This window comes from Somniosus microcephalus, chromosome 7, assembly GCF_052327205.1.
Source record: "Somniosus microcephalus isolate GS21.2 chromosome 7, FLI_Smic_1.0, whole genome shotgun sequence".
Taxonomy (NCBI): Eukaryota; Metazoa; Chordata; class Chondrichthyes; order Squaliformes; family Somniosidae; genus Somniosus; species Somniosus microcephalus.
The window spans coordinates 90856812-90873984 of record NC_140993.1 but is presented as its reverse complement, the minus strand read 5'-3'; the positions used below and the strand labels follow the sequence as shown (position 1 = coordinate 90873984).

The 17173-nt window shown below is 43.8% G+C and overlaps 1 protein-coding gene across 5 annotated transcripts in view; it reads left to right on the top strand.

The window, feature by feature from the left end:
* Positions 1-17173, top strand: part of LOC147114791 (copine-3-like) — a 95485-nt gene that overhangs the window by 7320 nt on the left and 70992 nt on the right. For 3 of the 5 annotated variants that reach the window (XM_085992725.1, XM_085992727.1, XM_085992724.1), the window contains exon 2: positions 11839-11987. The exons of 1 other annotated variant lie outside the window; for it this stretch is intronic. In XM_085992725.1, coding sequence (XP_085848851.1) covers positions 11859-11987 — 129 coding nt within the window. In that variant the 5' untranslated portion in view covers positions 11839-11858. The remainder of the gene's footprint in view (positions 1-11838; positions 11988-17173) is intronic. One more of the 5 variants, XM_085992726.1, reaches the window with a different exon arrangement.

Sequence of the window (17173 nt, the reverse complement as noted above, 5' to 3'; positions counted from 1 at the left end):
CCATCTCCCTTTGGAAGACGGAGACCCCGTTGGTGACGCCAAAGGGAACCCTAAGGAAGTGATAGAGGCGGCCGTTTGCCTCAAAGGCAGTGTACTGGCGGTCCTCAGGGCGGATGGGGAGCTGGTGGTACGCTGATTTCAGGTCAATGGTCGAGAAGACGCGGTACTGCGCGATCTGGTTGACCATATCAGCTATACGGGGGAGTGGGTAGGCGTCCAGCAGGGTGTAGCGATTTATTGTCTGGCTGTAGTCGATGACCAGGCGCTGCTTCTCGCCGGTCTTAACGACCACAACCTGGGCTCGCCAGGGGCTGGTGCTGCCCTCAATAATCCCTTCTTTCAGGAGCCGCTCCACTTCGGTTTTAATGAAAACCCTGTCCCCGGCACTGTATCGCCTGCTCTTTGTGGCGATGGGCTTACAGTCGGGGGTGAGGTTAGCAAACAGTGGGGGGGGGTGACTCTGAGTGTGGAGAGGTTGCACCTGGTGCGCGGCGGGCAGTTTGGAAGCTGCTGGCTGCGGACTGTGAGTGGGGGTAGGGGTCCACCGTACGCCATCGTAACACTTTTAAGGTGGCACTGAAAATCTAACCCCAGCAGGACGGCAGCGCAGAGGTCAGGCAGGACCAGAAGTTTAAAATGATCGTACACGGTCCCGTCTACTACGAGTGTCACCACGCAGTAGCCGCCGATGTCCGCCGACTGGGACTCGGAGGCCATAGAAATCCGCTGTTGCGCAGGCAGGACTGGGAGAGAGCAACGCCGCACCGTGTCGGGGTGGATGAAGCTCTCCGTGCTCCCAGAGTCAAAAAGGCAGATTGTATCGTGACCATTTACCTTAATGTCCATTGTGGAACTGGCCAGTTGGTGCGGTCTCGCTTGGTCCAGTGTAACGGATGCCAGCGTAGGGGTCGGTGTGTCGCTGCGGGTATCAGATGAGGCGGTGTCGGGGGCCTGCTGCGTCCCGGCTGTCGTCCAAGATGGCGGCGTCCATGATCCCCATGTGGCTGGAGGCGTCCAAAATGGCTGCTGTACCGGTGATTCGCACATGGCTGGGGAGGTCCAAGATGGCGGGCCGCATGGCCCACACGCGGCGCTGCTGGGGTTCGGGGTGGCTTTGGCCCTGCAGACGCTAGCGTAGTGTCCCTTCTTCCCGCAGCCCGAGCAAATCGCGTTTTTCGCCGGGCAGCGCGCTCTGGGGTGTTTTGCCTGGCCACAGAAGTAGCATTTCTGGCCTTGGGGCACTGCTGTCTGGCCTTGGGACACTGCTGCGGTAGTTGGGCCGTTGTTGGGGTGTGGCTGGGGTGGCACGGCGCTATGAGGCGGTCCTACCGTGTCCCAGGCTGTCATTCCCCGCGGCGTCCACGGTGCAGAGGAGTAGGCATCCATGCCCTGGTAGGCTGCATCCAACGATAGTGCGAGTTCAGAGGCCTTGTTGAGGTCGAGGTTACTCTGCTCCAACAGTCGCTGTCGGGTGTAATTGGATCTGTGGCCCGCTACAAAAGCGTCCCGGATAAGTTCCTCTGTGTACAGGGCGGCCTTTACATCCTTACAACCACAGGCCCGGCCAAGCACAGACAGTGCCTGAAGGTATTCCACGGTCGATTCCCCAGGTTGTTGTTTACGACTCCCCAGGAGGTGCCTGGCGTACACTTCGTTCACTGGGCGCATGTACTGGTCCTTGAGGAGCTTGATAGCGTCCGCGTACGAGGTCGCGTCTTGGATGACCGAGTACACTCGGTGGTTCACTTTGGAGGTCAGGACATCCAGTTTGTCCTCGTCCGATTTGATTGCTTCGGAGGCGGTCAGGAATTTTTCGAAACACTTAAGCCAGTGAGTAAACTTGGTGGATGAGTCCGCCTCCCGATGATCTAAGTCCAGGCATGCTGGTGTGAGGATCTTCTCCATTATAAAAATGTTGTTAATAAAATTGATGCGCTATCAATTACTCATAAAAGACTGAGAGTTAGAAGAGTAACTAAAGGCTTTTATTAACAACAGAATGGAGGTCTGCCTCGCGTGGTCGACCGGTCCAGGATACAAAGGGCTGGGGAGCAGTCACCTTTATACTAGGACCTGTGGGAGGAGTCAGCCGAGGCATGTCCAGGCATGTACACAGTGGAATACAAACAGGACAAACAGGAATACAAACAGTGGTTTACCACAGAAGTGATAACCAGGCACTTAGAAAATCATAATATGGTTAGGCAGAGTCAACATGGTTCTATGAAAGGGAAATTGTGTATGACCAATTTATTAGTTTGAGGTTGTGACTAGCAGGGTAGATAACGAGGAACCAGTGGATGGTGTATATTCCCAAAAGGCATTCGATAAGGTACCACATAAAAGGTTGTTATGCAAGATAAGGGCTCATGGGTTTGGAAGTAATATAGTAGCTTGGATAGAGGATTGGTTAATGGACAGAAAACAGAGACTAGGGATAAACTGGTCATTGTCAGGTTGGTAGGCTGTAACTAATGGGTGGCCGCTAAGATCAGTGATGGGGCCTCAACTATTTACAATATATATATTAATTAATGTCTTGGATGAAGGGACCGAGTGTAATGTATCCAAGTTTGCTGACAATACAAAGCTAGGTGGGACAGTAAGCTGTGAGGACGAGACACAGAGCCTGCAAAGGGATATAGACAGGTTAAGTGAGTGGGCAATAAGGTGGCAGATGGAGTATACTGTGAGGTGATTCACTTTGGTAGGAAGAATAGGAAAACAGAATTTTTTTTAATTGTGAGGAACTATTAAATGTTGGTGCAGGTTAACATGCAAGTACAACAAGCAATTAGGAAGGCAAATGGCATGTTGGCCTTTATTGCAAAGTGGTTGGAGTACAAGAGTAAGGGAGTCTTGCTACAATTGTACAGGGCTTTGGTGAGACCACACCTGGAGTACTGGGTACAGTTTTGGTCTCCTTATCTAAGGAATGATATGCTTGCCTTAGAAGCGGTTCAACGCAGGTTCACTAGATTAATTCCTGGGATGAGAGGGTTGTCCTATGAGGAGAGATTGAGTAGATTGGGCCTATACTCTCTGGAGTTTAGAAGAATGAGGGGTGATCTCATTGAAACATATAAGATTCTGAGGGGGATTGACAGGATGTGGAGAGATTGTTTCCCCTGGCTGGAGAGTCTACAACTAGGAGGCATAGTCTCAGGATATGTGGTTAGCATTTTAAGACTGAGTTGAGGAATTTCTTCACTCGGAGGGTTGTGAATCTTTGGAATTCTCTGCTCCAAAGAGCTGTGGATGCTGAGTCATTGAGTATATTCCAGACTCAGATCGATAGATTTTTGGACTCTAGGGGAATCGAGGTATATGGTGATAGTGCAAGAAAGCTGAGTTGAGGTCGAAGATCAGCCATGATCTTATTGCATGGTGGAGCAGGCTCGAGGAGCCGTATGGCCTACTCCTGCTCCTATTTCTTATGTTTATGTTCCAGACTAACACCAATGCCCTGTTTACCTGGCTACTAGGGAGTGCTCTTCTATTTTCTTTTTATTCCTTTCTCCCCACTGAAGAAACGCAACCTCTGCTCAGTGTCTCCCCATTTTAAATGGTTCAGATCCGGAGTCAAGTGGGACTGGAATTGAGCTATATCCATCTCCAGTCTTTGAAACTGAATACTAGCAAGCTTAGTGCTAGTGATCGAGAGGAAGAAGCAAAGAACAATTAACTGAAATTAGACCACAATGGGTTAGCTATTCAAGATTGGCATTGGTAGAAGCTTTGGAATAGATTGACTGTCTTCAAAGAGTGAGGAATGTTGCAGAGCGGGAAAGAGTGGAAAAATCTATGTAGATTTAAAGTAAGCATACCATCTGAAATTTATATTGTAATTTTTAATACATTGAGAACCCGGTTTTTGGCTATCTATATTCTTGAGTGTCAAATCCAGTTTAGTAGTTCCTTGACTTTTTAAATTAAAATTGGACCTCCTAGCAGCAAATACAATGTTTTTCCTTTACCTGGTGGTCTTACTGTTATCTTCCTTTTAGCCACAATATGTGGAGGAGAATTTTTGTTAATACAGGTAGACTATCCTTTAGCCGAAAACCTTGGGACCAGCTGTGTTTCGGATTTTGGAAAATTTCGGATTTCAGAAGGTATTACGGGGCAGCACCCCGTAAGCCACCACATTAATATTTCTGCAGCGAACCTTATGAATACCTGTATTCACACTGACTGGGATAAATAAAGACTATAAATACTGTAGTATTACAGGGATAAATACTCTAGTACAGTTTATTTGTAAGGAAAACATTCAGTAAAACTTCAAACATATACAGGTACAAACTAAGCTAAATACCTGTACATATACATGCAGTAAAGGTACATTACATCTGGCTTGAGGATCTTGGAGAAGAGGGTACATCAGTATTGTCATCAGGTTGGAGTCAGACATCTGAAGATGGGCCAGGAACAGGATTCTCAAGTGATGAAGCAGCACTACGACAGACGGCCTTTTTAAAGATTTCTTCCAGTGTCATCTGTCTCATTAACATTGGTTTCTGTCTAAGCAGTCTCTCTTTAATTGAGTAAACTTGCATAATCTCTTGCTCACCGATAAATGCACGTTGTTCAAGGCCAGCAATTAACTGATCACACATTGTCACCATATCGTCTATGGGGATTTTTTCACCTGTGTTCACAATGTCATCATCATCATCACTACTATCCTCATGCTTGTCTTTATTTAACACCATTTCTGCAATTTCCCCATCACTCAACGAATGCACAACAGGTGCGTCAATGTTCAGCACTTCTTCGATGTCAGCTTCTTCTAACTTATTTACACTTTCGGATGATAAACCTTTGGCGTAAGTAAGGAGGTTTGATATCATCATCTTCTCCTGACTGGCAGGAAATCCTTCAAAATCTTCATCTGCAGGTCCATCTTCATGAAACACCGTTGAAGGCCAAAGTCTGTGCCAAGCATTTATTAATGTTGGTTTGTCAACATCGTTCCAAGCATTAGCAACTGCGTAAATGGCATTCTTAACATTGAACTCTTTCAGGAAGCTTTGGATTCCTATGCCACTGTTGATTGCATCAAGCATAGAGTTCAAAAAAACGTCTTTATACTTGCTCTTCATGGAGCGTAAAATTCCTTGGTCACAAGGCTGTATTAAAGATGTCACATTAGGGGGAAAGTTAATGCCGAAAACATAACTTTTCACAAGAAGTTCAGGAGGGGGATGTGCGGAGCAGTTGTCCAGGAACAATAAAATTTTGCAGTTTTCTTCCAGTCCAACTTGCCTGCAATGAGCTCGTGTCGCTGGTACGAAGTGGTTATTGAACCAGTGAGAAAATATTCCTATGGTTACCCATGCTTTCTTGCTCGCATAATAATGCACAGGTAAATTGCATACACCTTTCAAACATCTCGGATGTTGGCTTTTTCCAATCACTACCAACTTTAACTTGTGTGTGCCTGCAGCATTGGCACACCCAAGAACAGTCAACCTGTCCTTAGCGTCCTTAAAACCTGCTGGTGCACTCTCATCAGCCGTTGCTAATGTTTTTCTAGGAACGTAGCGCCAGTACAGAGCTGTTTCATCAGCATTGTAAATTTGTTCAGGACCGAGGTTTTCATCAGATATTATTTTGGCAAATTCGTCTATGTAATTTTCAGCTGCTTCATGATCAGCAGAAGCTTTTTCACCACAGATTTTCAGATATTTTATACCATGACGCTTCTTAAATTTATGCAGCCAACCTTCTGAATATTCACACTCAACTTCAATGTTCAGTTCTTCATGGTATATTCTAGCTTGTTTCATGACCATCAAACCAGTCAGTGGCACACGTTCACCTCTTCGTTGTCGAATCCACTCAATCAGCACACGGTCAAGATCTTCATTTTTTGCCCTATGCAATGTTTTCCTACTTTTCATTAGTTTATGGTCATCACTGTCAGTGTAAAACTTCAACAACTTGTCTTTCTGTTTCTTTAAGTCATATATGGTGGTAGTTCCCACACCATATTCTTCAGTAAGACGTCGCACAGACACACCACGATCAAGCTTCTGCAATAACTCCACTTTCTGCGATATCGATAATGAGAGATGCTTCCTTCTCTGCTTCTCACTGTTACCCATAGGGGTATCTGCAGCTCTTTTTAGCATTTTCACAAATCGTAAAAAACCAACAAATATCAAAGAGAGCAGCAGGCGCACGTGTGACAGCGCTGAGACACAACTGACGCCTCACACCTGCGTGGGTCAAGCGTCGGGTCATGTTTTGCGCCACTCGGGTCATGTCGTGTGCACGACTTACGCTCCACGAAAAAACTTTCGGTTTTCAGAGGTTTTCGGATTTCAGAAGTGCGGATAAAGGATAGTCTACCTGTAGAATTATAGCTGCAATGGTGGTACTTTTTTCAAATTTAAATTATGCAATTGTATCGGCTAGATCTCCCAATCACTGTAATGTTAAGAGGATTTGTGCTGATTTTAAATGTACCCTAGTGAATGAGCAACCTCCTGTTAGTACAATTATTCTAATTTTGTGATTTATAGAGCTGAGGATACTGTTCATAGAAGGGCTTGAGATGTTATAAGTGGGGCTTGAGATGTTATAAGTGGGAGGAAAATAAAATCATTTCTCGGCACAATTTCTGTGGACGTAACGAGATATTGGCCCTGCCAGCAGCCAGTTAAGCAGAATGTAAATAAAATTGGCTAAAAATGTTTGCCTATTCAGTTATCCTTCCTTAATGTGCTGATGCTGTGGAAAGTGATCCAAGTTAATCAGCTGCATGCTGCATTCTGCTCTTAGTCATGATTCCAACTCCCCTTCAAAACCAGTAAAATTTGAGAATTACATGATGACCAAGTTTGGGACCAATGAGTTGCCATTCATATATTTTATCAAAATACGCAAAAAGCAGACAGAAAGGTACTGTGTGGCCCTTATCAGAAAAAAAAATTACCACCAAACTTCATAAGCTTTATGCAGTAAGAGTAATTAAATTTGCAAATAGATACTTTATTTATAAATGTAGAATCTTGAGGTTGCTTTATTTTAGTCATAACTCATTGTGTTGTGCAAATTACTGGCAAAATATCATTACCCTGTTCTGCCACTCACTGGTTTGTGAATAATAAGCAATGGGTGTTCTGTTAATTAATCATTTTAATGTTGTTGGCATCACTGACTTTAGTTGCGCTTGGAATGTGGGTGACCTTGGCAACACTGCATTCATTGCCCATCCCTACTTGCTCTGAGAAGGTGGTGATTGATTTTACAACTGAGAGGCTACTTCAAAGAGTATTAAGAGTCAAAAATTAAGCATATATACAACACTGTTGTTTGAACTGTAACAAAGTAATTAACAGGAGTGAGAAAAAAGTTGGCATGTTTTAGTCCGGGATTTGTTCTGTTGTCAAAATATGAATCATGCATGGTGATGTAATCAGGGAGGGTGTCTATTTTAGGTGGACTGTCTCATGTTAGTGTTCCATAATTATGTATATTTCATGCAACTTCAAAAATAATTTGGTTTCATCATCCAGTTAATGTACCATTTTGTTTATACTTGTCCCCTCTGGCCTTGCAAACTACCACCCCATCTCCAAACTCGCATTCTTCAAGTTCTTGAACGTGTTATCGCCATCCAAATCCATGCCCATCTTTCCCGCAACGCCTTGTTTGAACTTTTCCAATCATGATTTTCAACCCTGCCAAGGTACTGAAACAGCTCTTATAAAAGTCACAAGTGACATCCTATGTGACTGTGACCATGGTAAACTACCCCTCCTCATCCTTCTTGATCTATCTGCTGCCTTTGAGCCGGTTAACCACATCTTCCTCCTCCGACACCTCCCCTCCATTGTCCAGTTGAGTGGGACTGCCCTCGCCTGGTTCCATTCTTATCGATCCAGCTGTAGCCAGAGAATCTTCTGCAATGGCTTCTCTTCCCACTCCTGCACCGTTGCCTCTGAAATCCCCCAAAAATCTAACCTTGGCTACTTCCTATTTCTCATCTACATGCTGCCCCTCAGTGACATCATCTAAAAACACATCAGATTCCACATGTATGCTGACGGCACCCAGCTCTTACTCACCACCACCTCTCTTGACCCCTTCACTGCCTGTGATTTGTCAGGCTGCTTGTCTGACATCCAGATGGGCAGAAATTTCCTCCAACTAAATATTGGGAAAACTGAAGCCATTCTCTTTATTCCCCACCACAAACTCCATTCCCTAGCCACCAAATCCATCCCTCTCCTTGGCAACTATCTGAGGCTGAACCAGACTGTTTGCAACCTCAGGGTCCTATTTGACCCTGAGCTGAGTTTCCAACTCCATATCCTCTCCGTCACCAAGACCGGCCTACGTTCACCTCTGTAATATTGCCCGGCTCCACACTGCCTCACCCCATCTGCTGCTTAAACCATCATCCATGCTTTTAACTCCAGACTCGACTATTCCAATGTTCTCCAGGCCAGCCTCTCATTTTCCACCTTCCATAAACTTGAGCTCATTCAAAATTCTGCTGCCTGTATTCTAACTCTCACCAAGTCCCATTCATCCATCAGCCCTATGCTCGTCGGCACCTGGTCCAGCAATGCCTCAAATTTAAAATTCTGATCCTTGTGTTCAAATCCCTTTGTGGCCTCAACCCTCCCTATCCCTATAACATTCTCCAAACCTACAACCCTCCAAGAACTCTGCGCTCCATCAATTCTGCCCTCTTGTGCCTCCCCAGTTTCCTTTGCCACACCATTAGTGGCTATTCTTTCGCTGTCCAAGCCCTAAGCTCTTTGTTTTTCACTCCCTAAATCTCTCCGCCTCTCTACCTCTCTTTCCTCCTTTTAAGATAGTCCTTAAAACCTACCTCTCTCTTTGTAATATCTCCTTATGTGGCTCGGTGTCAAATTTTGTTTGATTACACTCCTGTGAAGCACCTTGCAATGTTTTACTACGTTAAAGGCACTATATAAATGCAAGTTTTCATTGTTGTTCAAGAACCCAACTCTGCCCATATTCTGTGGCTACAACAAATGAACACGAACACTGACCACAATCATCAGAGGCTGTAGTTCCATCCATTGTTTTTGTTTTTTTGCTTGATGCCTTTCACTGCACAAACTATAAACAGCATGAAATTATTTAGTCTGATGACACATCAAAATTAAAAGCATCGATGTCTTGACCTTGTTTGGGCTGTAAGGTCAGATACACTGGAATCTTGATGCATCAGATGTCTTGAGTTAGTGTAGTCCTGGTTCCCAGAGGTAAAACGTTAAGTTAACTGCAACAAGTCTTGTATTGAATCTGAATATACCAAAGTGTTCGTCCAATCCCTTCATTTTGATGTATGGAGACTCCACTATATTTATGCTGGGCTGCTATAAATGAACTTCTGTAATTCTCCATTTTGGTTTAACTAAAAGAAAGTGTTAATGTGCTGTGCAGTTAATAATATCTCCCAGATACCTTAACTAAATTATGGCCCTGGGACAGATTTTCTCAAAGACCTTGAAGTGGAAGGGGTGGAGGGTGCTTTTTAGTTTGGCTTATCCTGATCTGACCTGACCTGAAGTCCAAAGATGTGCGGGTTAGGTTGCTTGGCTATGATAAATTGACCCTTAGTGTTAGGGGGATTAAATACGTGGGGTTACAGGGATAGGGTGGGATATGTGTTGGTGTAGGGGTTACGGGGATCGGGTGGGATATGTGTCGGTGCAGGCTCGATGGGCTGAAATGGCCTCTATCTGCACTGTGGGGTTTCTGTGATTCTGTGAAGTGAATGATTAATGTTTGCATGGTAATAAACACTTGGTTAGACTCCCTGGTACTTATAAATAAACCAAGGACATGTTTATGGGTGACTGGAGATGCATTGTTCTATGTAATACAAATTTAGGAAAGTAATATGATTAAATTACAACAATAATCTGTTTTTGCATTTGTGAAATGGCCAGGACACCAAAGTACAACCAAACCTTTGTATGGAGAACTGTTATCTTCCAACATTTGTTGTCGTAAAATCAAAACCAATTACACTTTAAAAGGAGCTGCAAAGGTTACGTAGCTTCATTAGTTTGTTTACATGCATCAAAAATCAATTCCACTAGAATTAGTGCTTTTGACATATTTAATTTATACTTTTGTCCCTATCTACCAGAATTCTTTTGTTCACTGCTAAACTGTTCACAAAGAGCTTCTGGTAGCATTAAATAATTGATGTTACAGTATAGGTTTGCCTTGTCTTCGTGCTGTAACTAATTGGAGATAAGGTACAAGTCCTGTAAATAAGGCCCAGCGGTATGTTAAAAGTTGTATATCATGCCATCTTATAGCACAAGAGGGATGTACCAAACACCGTTCCACGGACTTCAAGGATTAGAGCTTATTCTTGTGATTCTTCCTCGCGTGACTGCTTCTCATCTTTGGCCTGGTTATGAGGAACGTGCCAAGCTGATTGCATAGGATTACATAGGATATACGGCACAGAAACAGGCCATTCGGCCCAACCAGTCCATGCTGGTGTTTATACTCCACTCAAGCCTCCTCTCATCTTTCCTCATCTAAATTTATCAGCATAACCCTCTATTCCCTTCTCCCTCATATGTTTGTCCAACCTCCCCTTAAATGCATCTAAACTATTCGCTTCACCCACTCCCTGTGGTAGTGAGTTCCACATTCTCACCACTCTTTGGGTAAAGAAGTTTTTTCTGAATACCCTATTGGATTTCTTGGTGACTACCTTATATTGAAGGCCTCTAGTTATGCTCTTCCCCACAAGTGGAAACATTCTCTCTGTATCCACTCTAGCAAAAACTTTCATAATTTTATAGACCTCTTAGGTCACCCCTCAGCCTTTTTTTCAAGAGAAAAGAGACCCAGTCCATTCATCCTTTCCTGATATGTATACCCTTGCATTTCTGGTATCATCCTTGTAAATCTTCTCTGTACTCTCGCCAATGCCTCTATATCCTTTTTATAATATGGCGACCAGAACTGCAGGCAGTACTCTAAGTGTGGTCTAACCAAGGTTTGATACAGGTTTAGCATAACTTCCCTACTTTTCAATTCTATCCCTCTAGAAATAAACCCTCGTGCTTGGCTTGTTTTTTTAATAGCCTTGCTAACCTGTGGCGCAACTTTGTGATTTGTGTCTTTGTTCCTCTACCACACCTAGGCTTTTTTATTTGTTTGTGGGATGTGGGTGTCGCTGGCAAGGCCAGCATTTATTGCCCATACCTAATTGCCCTTAAGAAGGTGGTGGTGAGCTGCCTTCTTGAACCACCCTCCAAGTGATAAGTGACCTCACTATTCTTCCTACCAAAATGTAACACCTCACATTTGTCTCTGTTGAACTTCATTTACCAATTATTTGCCCATTAATGTTCTCCTGTAATTTGATGCAGTCCTCCTCAGTATTGACTATCTTTCCCCCCCCCCCACCAAAATTTGGTATCATCCACAAATTTAGAAATTGTGTTTTTGATTCCAAAGTCTAAATTGTGAACAGCAGTGGTCCCAGCACTGATCCTTGTGGAACACCACTACCCACCTTATGCCACTGTGAATAGCTACCCTTTACTCCCACTCTCTGCTTTCTTAAATGGGTTGAAATGCCAACTGGCTTCCTGTAAATAGGGAAATCAGTGACTCTTGCACACCTATGGAAATTTTGGAGCAGGTGAGCTGCTCACATTCCTGCCTTGGTGATAATATTGGTGTTGGAAAATCGAAAAGAAGTGGGGGGAGGGAGCTGTAAAAGCAAATGCTACTTTGTATAAATATTTAATTTTATGCACATTAACTCTTGATTTAAAAGTTGACAGTTTACTCAAATTAATAATTATTCTACAGATTTCCTTTCTTCTAAGCAGATGGCGCAGTGTGTGACTAAAGTTGAACTGAGCATCTCCTGTGAGAATCTATTAGATAAAGATGTTGGTTCCAAGTCTGATCCGCTGTGCGTGTTCTTCATAAGTACTGGTGAAAAACAATGGGCTGAGGTAAGGAGTTCTGCCCGATGTATATTTCCTAGAGTTTGTCATGATAATGGTTTTTATTCAGGAGCTCGATCAGTAGATGGAATTTTTTTTTTAATGGAACAGCTGTCTATTTTCAATATTACAAATCCAGTTCAAGATGCTATCATCTGGTTTAATCAATACTTGCTACTACAAGTATTAGCTTTTAGGTGTCTTCTCATCTTTCCCCAACCTATTTTCAGTTTTCTCCTTCTGTATGTGGGAAGATTTCCAATGTTTGCTTTTTGTTGTAAAATTGTAAATGTATTCTAAAAGAGAATAGTGATGAAGAATTCCTGCTCTCTACCTTGTTTTCATTGGATCCCATGACTGCTTTCGGAAGGTTGGGTAAAAACAATTATGAACTTTAACATTCTCCTTTCTCCTCCCTCCCCCCTATCCAGTATCCTGTCCTAGTCACCTGAAACTGTTGACTCATAGAATCGTAGAAATTTATGGCACAGAAGGCGGCCATTCGGCCCATCGTGTCTGTGCTGGCCGAAAAAGAGCTATCCAGCCTAACCTCACTTTCCAGCTCTTGGTCTATAGCCTTGCAGGTTATGGCTCTTCAAGTGCATATCCATGTACTTTTTTTAAATGCGATGAGGGTTTCTGCCTCTACCACCCTCTCCAGCAGTGAGTTCCAGACCCCCACCACCCTCTGGGTGAAAAAAGATTTCCTCAACTCCCCATTAATCCTTCTACCAATTACTTTAAATCTATGCTCCCTGATTATTGACCTCACTGCTAAGTGAAATAGGTCCTTCCTATCCACTCTATCTAGGCCCCTCATAATTTTATACACCTCAATTCAGTCTCCCCTCCACCTCCTCTGTTCCAATGAAAACAACCCCAGCCTCTCCAATTGTTCCTGGATAATTATTCCAAAAACGCTGGCTGGCCTTGGTACCTTGCCCAAGTAGCCAAACTTTAAATCTAGACCGTGAATGTTACCGGGATATTTGAAAATTGGATGGAACTGAGGCATCACAGCCGAGCTTGATCATATTGTCACTCATTCTGGCATTACTTTCCAGCAGGGGTTACTGGTTAGAATGAATCTGATTGTAGTGGCCTTCTGCTTCGCCAACAAGATAAAATAACGCAACACAGACTGGATAGTGCACTTTTTTGTCCTTTCTGCTAACACAGGCTAAGACAAACCAGTGTGCTTTCTACTGGAACTGAATTCTATAAAAGTATTAAAATATATAAAAGTATTCCGATAATTGAACCCAGGCTTGATAACTTGATTTCTTGAAAATGTAGTTCCTTAACACCTAAGAGCTGAATACCTCTTTTGAACCAGTTTCTCTGATGTTTCATTTCAATTCTGCTGTTTTTTAAGAAAATGAATATATATTGAAAATAAAAGTCTCTGACCCAGCATGTTTTTTCCTCATTACTGAGACTACCTTTTTTACATTGGGACAAGACTAAATTTACTATAGACTGCTCCACAGCTTACAATGACCAGTATTTTCCAATCGCAGGCCTCCCGCGGGCGGAGGCCTGCAATCTGGAAAAATCTGTGCCCTTACCTGAGGGCTCCTGGGAGGCGCACAGTTCCAATGCTGGGCCTCACCAAACTGCAAGTGCGCAGGGCCCACGTATCTCAGAGGCGCAGGTAGTTCGCAGCGTCCCTGGGATCACACAGGCCATGGGGAGCCAATTACAGAAGGGAACCTCCCTTCATACATTTGACAGGAAGACCTGTCAAATATATGAATGGCGATCAATGAAAAAACATTGTAAAACTTTAAATAAATTTTAAAAAACCATCATTTTTAAAATAACTTGAAATTACAATAAATTAAGTATTAAACAAATTTAATTTTTTGAAAAAAATAAAGTATTTTACAGGGCTAAAAATTAACTTACCTTTTTAAAATGATAAATCAGAGAATTTTTTAAAAACTTTTTTTCTACTCTTATCCTGGTAAAAGCAAGCGTTACGCCTGCTTTTACCAGGCGTAAGAATTGTAAGGGTTTTCTGCGGGCGGAGGGTCTCCAAAAAGCGGAACTATCCGCCCGCAGAGGCCCTTCTCCAGAGCAGCTGGAGGATCTGTCAAGAGCATGTGCATGCCTGAAACTGGCATTTCCGATGTCCCTACGGGTGGGTGCACAGCGCGTACCCACCCGTAGGGATTGGCATATCCAGCCCATTGAATATGGAACTTGGTGCTTGCAGTGGTTGAAGCCAAATGGGTTTCTGAATAGTTGAGTATTGGTGTTGAAGAATTGAACTATTCAGAAAATCTGGACATAAGAATTTGGTTTGAATTAATTACATGGAATCGCATATAATTTACAGCACAGAAACAGGCCATTCGGCTCAACTGGTCTATGCCGGTTTTTATGCTCCACACCAGCCTCCTCCCACTCTACTTCATCTAACCCTATCAGCATATCCTTCTGATCTTTTCTCCCTTGGGTACTTATCTAGCTTCGCCTTAAATGCATTGAATTGAATTGCATTCACAGTTAAATTATTTTTCGGTTTATCTGACTTCCAATGAACCAATCCACTGTGTTTTCAGGACCATGCTTATCTGTCTCCACCTGCTTTGCTTCATCTCTGATTCACCAATTCTAGCCATCCAGATTCTTTTGTTCAAAGTGTGGTGTATGTGCCTTTAAGAGCCCCCTGTGTACTGTAATGCCGGTAATGGCCACTCGGGCTATATAAGCCTGTATATTGTCTTGTATCTGTTAGTTCACCTTCAGACTTTGTTCAGTAAACACCTGTGAAACCTACTCCTGCCTTCCGTGTCTCTATCAACACACGGATACAACAGTGGCGACGAATTGGAAACGGACTTACCTGCAATTCGGCAGCACCTCAAGGACATCGATTCCTCAGACGTCCAAAGTCGAAGAAAAGCAAGAAAGAAAAAAAAAAAAGGCTGTGGTTTCACCAGCTAGCCGAGCTGGTGGCAGGTACTGCAATAATCCTTCCTGGGCGGCGGGCTGGGGCTCCATCGGCTGGCTCTGCAGCGAGGCCAAGCAGCGAAGGCGGAGGCAAGCAGAAACAGATGGGGGGGGAGCACTCGGGAGACGGCCGGTGCTGCAAAGCAGGTCGGCGTTCGGACCTAGCAGAGGGGGGGGAAAAGTCCCAGAGAGTTCAGCGGGAACGAGTCTCCACCTGTAAATAAAAAAAATAAAAAAAATAAAATTTTAAAAAAACTGCGGAAAACAGCGTTGTCGGCAGCAGCAGTGGCGGGGAAGCGCCATATCTTTTCTGCAGGAAAGAAAGAAAGAAAAGCGCGGGAAGTGCCATTTTTTTTTTCCAGGATGCCTAAGGCTGGCAATATTGATGCTTTTGATAACGATATAGAGGATTGGACCACATATGTGGAAAGAGTGGAGAAATATTGCACAGCGAATGAAATAAAAGATGATAAAAAGGCATCGGTACTTCTAAATCTAATGGGCGCAAGGACATACGGGCTGTTACGAAACTTAATCACTCCAGCCAAACCGATGGACAAGAATTTTAAGGAGATTGTTGATACCCTACACTGCCAATTCGGGACAGGACTGGCAGATTCTCTACGAGACAAATTCGTCTGCGGTCTCCTAAGTGAAGGAACACAAAAAAAGCTACTTTCTGAGAAAGATTTGACACTGGACAAGGCTTTCAGTGTGGCTGTATCATACGAAGCAGCAGCAAGAGGAGCTGCAAAGATACAGCAAAAGCCACAGGACTTCGGCACCCATGAAATGACACGGGGTTTCGAGAGATGTCATCGCTGCGGCAGATCCACCCATGACCAGAGGGACTGCTGGTTCAAGGACAAAGCATGCAGGCAATGCGGAAAGATGGGACACATTACACGTGTATGCCGATCTGGAAACAAAAAATCCACTGACAGGAAAAAAAATCAATAAAGAAAAGCACAGAACGGTACAAATGATGACGGACAGTAGCTCCGAAGACCAGAAGAGCGATAGCGACTCCGGAAACAAGAGACTAAGCTCTCTCAAATTACATAATGTAATTGCCAAAGAAGATTACCAGACCATTTGGGTTACCCTCACGATAGCGGGGTCCCCAGTTAAAATGGAGCTAGATACAGGATCAGCTCTGACCGTCATAAGTAGACGGGATTACGAGTGGCTATTTCCGCATATACCTTTGAAAGACACATCCATTATCTTGAAAACATATACGGGGCAGAAAGTATACCCCAAAGGGAAAATAAAGGTGCCTGTTGTATACAACGGCAAGGAAATACAGAAGTTGTATTTATACGTTCTGCAAGATGGTGGTCCACCGCTGTTGGGACGTGAATGGATCAGGAAGATACGTTTGGACTGGCACTCCATTCAGGCACTGATGGTGACCAGTAAGAAAAAAATGATGATGACATCATACCTGAACGATTAAAAGACATCCTGGCCAACACCAAAGAAGTGTTCCAACAGGAACTAGGAACCTTGAAAGGCGTCACCGCCTCAATAAAGGTGGAAGATGCGGCAATTCCCAAGTTTTTTAAGGCAAGGCCGGTGCCATACGCAATTCGTCCAGCAGTCGAGGCAGAGCTGGAGAATTTGGAAAAGACAGGCGTGTTATCCAAGATAGATTGGAGCGAGTGGGCAACACCCATCGTCCCGGTCATGAAGAAAACGTTAAATAATGATAAATCTGAAGAACAGAGAAAAATTCGCATCTGTGGGGACCTCAAGGTGACTGTAAACCCGGTCCTTCACACGGTACAGTATCCTCTTCCGAGGATAGAAGATATTTTCGCCTCACTATCTGGAGGGAAACGTTTCACCAAAATTGAATTGGCACAGGCATATCTACAGATGGAGGTTGAGGAGGCCTCTAAAAAGTATCTCTCAATAAACACACACAAAGGCCTGTACCAGTACAATCGACTGGTTTTCGGAATAGCATCAGCTCCAGCTATCTGGCAAAGAGCTATGGAACAAGTCCTGCAAGGGATTCCTGGAACTCAATGCTACCTAGACGACGTCCTTGTAACAGGAGAAAACGACAATGAACACCTTGCCAATTTGGAGAAGGTACTCACTAGGCTGAGAGAACGGGGCCTATGAGCAAACCGCCCCAAGTGCGAATTTTTCCAGAAACAAATATCATATTGTGGCCACATAATTAATGAAGAAGGGTTGCATAAGTCCCCTGAGAAAATTGAAGCGGT